Genomic DNA, 6,563 nt, shown 5'->3' with positions numbered 1-6,563 from the left:
GAGGCACCATCCCGGTACCGTGGTTTGAAGCCGACGGTCGGCTTTCTGTCGGTACCGACCGATGCGACTCGACTCGATCGGTACTCGGGGGGGACGGGAGGGGACCTCCCCCCCCCCCCCCCTCCCGCTGCCTTCCGTGGCTTTGCTCGGGGCTCCCGTCCCACCGGCACATCTGCCGGCTGGATGGAGTCCCGATGAATGCCGGAAACGGCTTCGATCGGGTCTCCGATGACGTAACCCGGAGGCGGCGTCCATGACGTCACTTCCGGGTTACTGTGCTGCAAAAGGCGGCAAATTTGAAAAACGGCTGTATGCAAAAATGCCGTTTTCGGCGTTTTGCATACAGGGAAGTGTAGTGGAGAGGTTTGGGGTCTTTTAGACCCTCGATCCCTCCATAAAGAGTACCTGTCACTGCATATTGCTGTCACAAGGGATGTTTACATTGCTTGTGACAGCAATAAAAGTGATCAGATTTTTATTTTTATTTTTTTTATAAAAAAATAATAAAATAAATGGGGAAAAAAAAAAATGTAGCCACCCCCGTCACCGTTAGCTCGCGCACAAAAGAAAACGTATACGGAAGTCGAGCCGCGAATGAAATCGCTGTTCAAACCCCACATGTGAGGTATCGCCGCGATCGCCAGAGCGTGGGCAATAATTTTAAAAAAAAAGAGCTACACTCTTAACTCTAAACTGGTAACCGTTCAATAAATTTAAAGCGTCACAGATTGAGATCTCTATTGACCGTAGTTTGTCGCGATCCCACGGGGGGGGGGGGGGGTGGGGGTCACAATTTTAAACCGTAACATGTTGGGTATCTATTTACTCGGCGTGACATGTTCTTTCACAATATACAAAAAAAATGGGCTAACTTTACTGTTTAGTATTTTTTAAAATTAGTGAAATGTGATTTTTCAATCAAATTTTTGCAAATGCCGCGTGATGAAAAAATATTGCAATGACCGACATTTTATTCTCCAGAGTCTTTGCTAAAAATATATATATAATGTTTGGGGGTTCTAAGTAGTTTTCTAGGAAAAAATACTGGTTTTAACGCGTGAACAAAAAGTGTCTGAAATAGGGCTGGGGCTTAAGTGGTTAATATTAGGACACCTAACCCGGCAGTGCTGTATCCTGGCCTAGGCCAACAAGGCCCGGGCCTAGGGCGGCACTTTGCAGGGGGGGGGGGGCAGAAAAAAAGATATTTCATTATTTGTAAAATGACTATGGGCTTCCTATTTATTATACAAGTAAGTGAAATAATCCTATAATTACAATCAGTGGCAGCAAACACAAGTCCAAATATCTTAAAAGAGTAATCTTACTAATCCCTTGACATAAGGCTGTCCTAATGGGCACCGATAAGGCTGCACTGGTGACCACTGATGAGGCCACACTGATATGCTGCACTGATGGGCAGTAAAGAGGCGGCACTGATGAGGCTGAACTTATGGGAACTGATGAAGCTATGCTGATGGGCACTGATAGACTGTGGTTTACAGATGACAGAGTGGGTCATAAACAGGAAGGGGTGTGGCCTTTACAGGAAGGGGAGGGTCATATTTAAATTAGGGGGTGCACAAATTTATTCAGGCCTAGGGCAGCACAAAACCTAAATACACCCCTGCTTACCTGTCCAGGGATCCTGCAATGTCGGCATAAGATCCTGTTTGCTTTAATATGTAGCATCTCTTAAAGGGAACTGGCATTGCAGTGGGCTGATTACTGAACATTGGAAGATTAGTGTTGTAGCCCTTTGTAGCTACTCATTGGTAGGGGAATGATTGCCTTGTCTGATGACTTGTCTGTTGCTGCCCCCTGCAGGAAGGCCGTGTTGCGATTACAAGAGTGTCCAACCTGCTGCTGTGCATGTATGCCAAAGAGACTGTTGGATTTGGCATGCTAAAAGCAAAGGTAAGATATTGTTAGCAGATTGCATCCATGTACAGTGTTGGCCATCAACAGTTTATTGACAATTAATGGCACTCTACCAGTTGGCGTCGCAGAACAATTACATGCAGACAGGTGGTGTACCAGAATAACATCCAGTGATTGCAGAACAGTGACATTGAGGGATCCCAGAAGAATGACACACTGACCCTTGGGGGTCCCAAAACAATGACACACTGACCCTTGGGGGTCCCAGACCAATGACACACTGAGCCTTGGGGGTCCCAAAACAATGACTCACTGACTCTTGGGGGTCCCAGACCGACTCACTGACTCTTGGGGGTCCCAGACCGACTCACTGACTCTTGGGGGTCCCAGACCGACTCACTGACTCTTGGGGGTCCCGGAACAATGATGCACTGAGGCTTGGTGGATCCAGAACAATGACACACTGAGCCTTGGGGGTCCTAGACCAATGGCACACTGAGCCTTGGGGGTCCTAGACCAATGGCACACTGAGCCTTGGGGGTCCTAGACCAATGGCACACTGACCCTTGGGGGTCCCAGTACAATGACACACTGACCCTTGGGGGGTCCCAGAACAATGACACACTACAACTTAGGATCCAGAGCAGTGACACACTGACACTTGGGGGTGCAGAACAATGGCACACTGACACTTGGGGGTCCCAGAGCAGTGACACTCTTACACTTGGGGGTGCAGAACAATGACACTCTTACACTTGGGGGTGCAGAACAATGACACACTGACACTTGGGGGTCCCAGAACAAGAAACACAAGCAACAAAGAAGCTACTCAACTTTTCACTGTATTTCTAGAGGGGGGGGGGCTTACCATACTGCAAGGAATTGCGGCTGTGTAATAATCGAGTTTTTGATTTGGGCTCGATAACACTTTGAATATACTTTTATTGCTTTGTAATGAATACACAGCGGTATTAATAGTTGATTTTATCATTTCTGCAGTTCCTCTTTGTGTGCGGTTTCTGAACGAATTCTTCTTTTCTTTTTAGGCCCAAGCACTAGTCAGTTACCTTGAGGAGCCTCTAAATCAGGTGTCGGCAAGTTAGGAGGAGCGAGGCGCTCACATCTGCGTGCGCGTGGAGCAAACCGTAGACTGAGACTATGCGGGCCGGCGATACATGAAAGACTGTGGTCACCGCTGATAACACATGCTGTCATACATGATGCTTCTGCCAGCCTGTACAGCAGGCAGCCTATCACTAGAAATCATTTCCATATCCATGTCTGAGCTCTGCTCAGTTTGCTTTTTACTATTTAAGAGAATCTGTCACTTTGCTCATTAATGGCAAAAATGACCGGTCCTCGTATAAGCCCACCCACTGATACTTATTTTTGTTGCTTTGTTTATCTGCCAGAGCCCTTTAGAAATACCTGGTGCTTCTAAGTTTGAGGGGAGCCTGTGATGTTCTCCTCCTCCTCTCAGGAGGCAGTGCTCAAAGTGGCCTGTAGCCTTCTTACCCCTCCTCCGAGGAGGCAGTGCTTAGCACAGCATATGACCACCTCTTCCATGCTCCAAGGAGGCATGGCTCAGAGTGGCCTGTGACCTCTTTACCCTCTTCCGATGAGGCAACGCTGACCTTCTCTACCTCCTCCAAGGAGGCAGAGCTGAGAGTGGCCTGTGACCTTTTTACCCCCCTTTGATGAGGCAATGCGGACTCCTGTGACCTTCTCATCCTCCTCCGAAGAAGCAGCCTGTGACTGTCTCCCTCTCCGATGGGGAGTTGGTGCTCAGAGGGGCTGTTGACCATCTCCCCCCTCCTCTGAAGAGGCAGTGTTAAGAGCAACATGTGACCTTCTCCGAGGAGGCAGTGCTTAGAGCAGCTTGTGACCTTCTCCCCCCTCCTCTGAGGAAGCAGTCCCCAGAACGCCATAGGACTTTCTCTGCTGCCTTTTGAAGAGGCATTGCTCAAAGCAGCATGTGACCTTCTCCCCCCTCCTCTGAAGAAGCAATGACCAGAAGGGCATAGGACATTCTCTGCCTCCTCTGAGGAGGCAGTGCTCAGAGCAGCATGTGACCTTCTTCCCCTTCCTTCATGGAGGCGGTGCTCAGAGCACCATGTGACCTTTTCCCCTCCCCTGAGGAAGAGGTTCCCAGAACGCCTTAGAACTTTCTCTGCCTCCTCTGAGGAGGCAGTGCTCAGAGCAGCATATGACCTACTCCCCCCCCCCCCCTTCCTTCAAGGAGGCAGTGCTCACAGCAGCATGTGACCTCCTCCCCTCCCCTGAGGAAGCGGTGCCCAGAATGTCATAGGACTTTCTCTGCCTCCTCTGAGAAGGCAGTGCTCAGAGCAGCATGTGACCTTCTTCCCTTCCTTCATGGAGGCAGTGCTCAGAGCAGCAGGTGACCTTCTCCTCCTCCTTCATGGAGGCGGTGCTCAGAGCAGCATGTGACCTTCTTCCCTCCCCTGAGGAAGCGTTGCCTAGAACGTCATAGGACTTTCTCTGCCTCGTCCAAGGAGGTAGTGCTCAGAGCAGCTTGTGACCTTTTCCCCCTCCTCCCTAGATGGAGTGCCTGTGACCCTCTTCTCCTCTCCCTCCTCCAATGCTCCAAGCAGCCAATCACCAGGCCCGAAAACTGCCACATGGGGATTGGGAGCAGGTAGTCTGGACTCCGGCCTCTGATGGAGGAATGGGGTGAGGGGACACAGCGACAAAGGTAAGTATCAGTTGTTGGTAGGAAGGTCTCTCAAGAGAACCTGTCCCTTTTGTCCAGAATGGGCAGAGGGACAGATTTCAGGACAAAGTGACAGCTTTCCTTTTTAAAATGACCAAATGATTGGTTTGTGTTGAGCACCGCACACCATTGTGTACAAAAAATGCAGAAATATATCATTGTTCTCTTCTCATTCTATACTTTGCTCAGTGTGCAAAAGATTTGTCGAAAGAGCAAAAACAAAAAACTGTATATAGGCCAGAATTTTGGGGCAAAATGAAATGGAAAATATTAAAAGGTATTTAAATATGAAACCACGTTACTGTGTCTGTGCTTATTTATCAAAACCACTTGCACAGGAGGATTGCCGTTAAAATGCTCTTCTCAGTCGTTTTACATGTCTGCATGATTACATTGTTGACATCGTTCTATACAGCAATAGTATTGTTTTTAGGAAACGTTCCTCCTTTTGTTATTAAGCGCTTGAAGACCGGACCTTTTCTGACACTTTTATGTTTACAAGTTTAAATCCGTATTTTTTGCTAGAAAATTACTTGGAACCCCCAAACATCTTTTACTTTTTTTTTTTTTTTTTTTAGCAGAGACCCTAGGAACGTAAATTGCGATCATTACAATTTTTCATGTCACATGGTATTTGCGCAGCATTTTTTAAAATATTTTAGGAAAATTATACTTTAACCACTTCTGGACCGGAAGGATTTACACCCCTTAATGACCAGGCCATTTTTTGCGATTCGGCGCTGCATTACTGTAACAGACAATGGCGCGATCACGCGACGCTGTACCCAAATAAAATTGATCTTTTTTACCCACAATTAGAGCTTTCTTTTGGTTATTATTTGATCACCTCTGTGATTTTTCTTTTTGATTTTTTTGCCCTATAAGCAAAAAAAGAGCAACAATTCTGAAAAAAAAACAATATTTTTTCGCTTACTGCTATATATTGGCGCTTTTCCACTGCATGGAACCGAACGGTTTGGCTCGCTTTTGTGCTTTTCCACTGCTGGTACAGCATGGTACGGTGTAGGAACGGTTCGGTACGGTAAGACGGCGCTTTTCCACTGCATGGAACCGAATGATACGGCTCTCAAAAACAGTACCTACTCGATTGTGGTTCCAAGAGGTACCATACCCGGTACCATATCCCACAATCCTTTGCATGCAGTCACTACTAGCCACTGATTGGTCAGAGAATCCCACCCACCCCGTTGTTATCCCACCCACTTAACTTTAGTACTACGTTAGTGGAAAAGCAAACCATACCGTACCGAACCGAACCGTTCTTCCAACACCGTACCATGCGGTACCAGCAGTGGAAAAGCAAACCGGGCCGAGTAGAGCCGAGACGGTACTTGCAGTGGAAAAGTGCTATAACATTCCCAAAAAAGAAAAAAAATTTAAAAATTAACATTTTAGGCCAATTTGTTTTCTGCTACATATTTTTGGAGAAAAAAAATAAAATCGCAATAAGCATATTTTGATTGGTTTGCGCAAAACTTATCACATCTACCAACTACGGGAAAGATTTGTCATTTTTTATTCAATAAAAGTTTTATTTGATTTAAAATAAGTGAACAAGATACAGCAAAGATCGACATTCATCGAAGTCAAACGTAACGCGCGTCTTGGTACATAAACTTTTGAAGTTATTAACAAAGGTTTATAAAACTTAAAACACATGTTGGAGGATGGGGGGGCGTGAAGGAAAAACATGTAGATATACAGAATCCATTTAGACAATTTTTGATTTATGTCATTTTAATTGTGTTTTTTTTTTTAACTAATAATGGCGGCGATCTGTGATTTTTAGCGGACAGATCGGACCCCTAACTGACACTTTTGGGGGTATCAGTGACATTACTTCAGTAATCAGTGCTAAAAATATGCACTGTTACTGTAATAATGACACTGGCAGGGAAGGGGTTAACAGTGTGGGTGATCAAGGGGTTAAATG

General features: G+C 46.3%; 1 protein-coding gene across 1 annotated transcript in view; it reads left to right on the top strand.

Moving 5' to 3' along the window:
• LAMTOR2 (late endosomal/lysosomal adaptor, MAPK and MTOR activator 2) overlaps positions 1-3,384 on the top strand; it is a 10,546-nt gene extending 7,162 nt beyond the window's left edge. The window contains exons 3-4 of the mRNA XM_082242885.1: positions 1,825-1,914; positions 2,925-3,384. Of these exons, the coding sequence (XP_082099011.1) occupies positions 1,825-1,914; positions 2,925-2,981 (147 nt within the window). The 3' untranslated portion in view covers positions 2,982-3,384. The remainder of the gene's footprint in view (positions 1-1,824; positions 1,915-2,924) is intronic.
• Positions 3,385-6,563: the final 3,179 nt, after the last annotated feature.

This window comes from Pelophylax lessonae (assembly GCF_965119305.1).
Source record: "Pelophylax lessonae genome assembly, chromosome: 13".
Lineage (NCBI taxonomy): Eukaryota > Metazoa > Chordata > Amphibia > Anura > Ranidae > Pelophylax > Pelophylax lessonae.
This window is presented reverse-complemented; position numbering and strand designations above follow the sequence as displayed.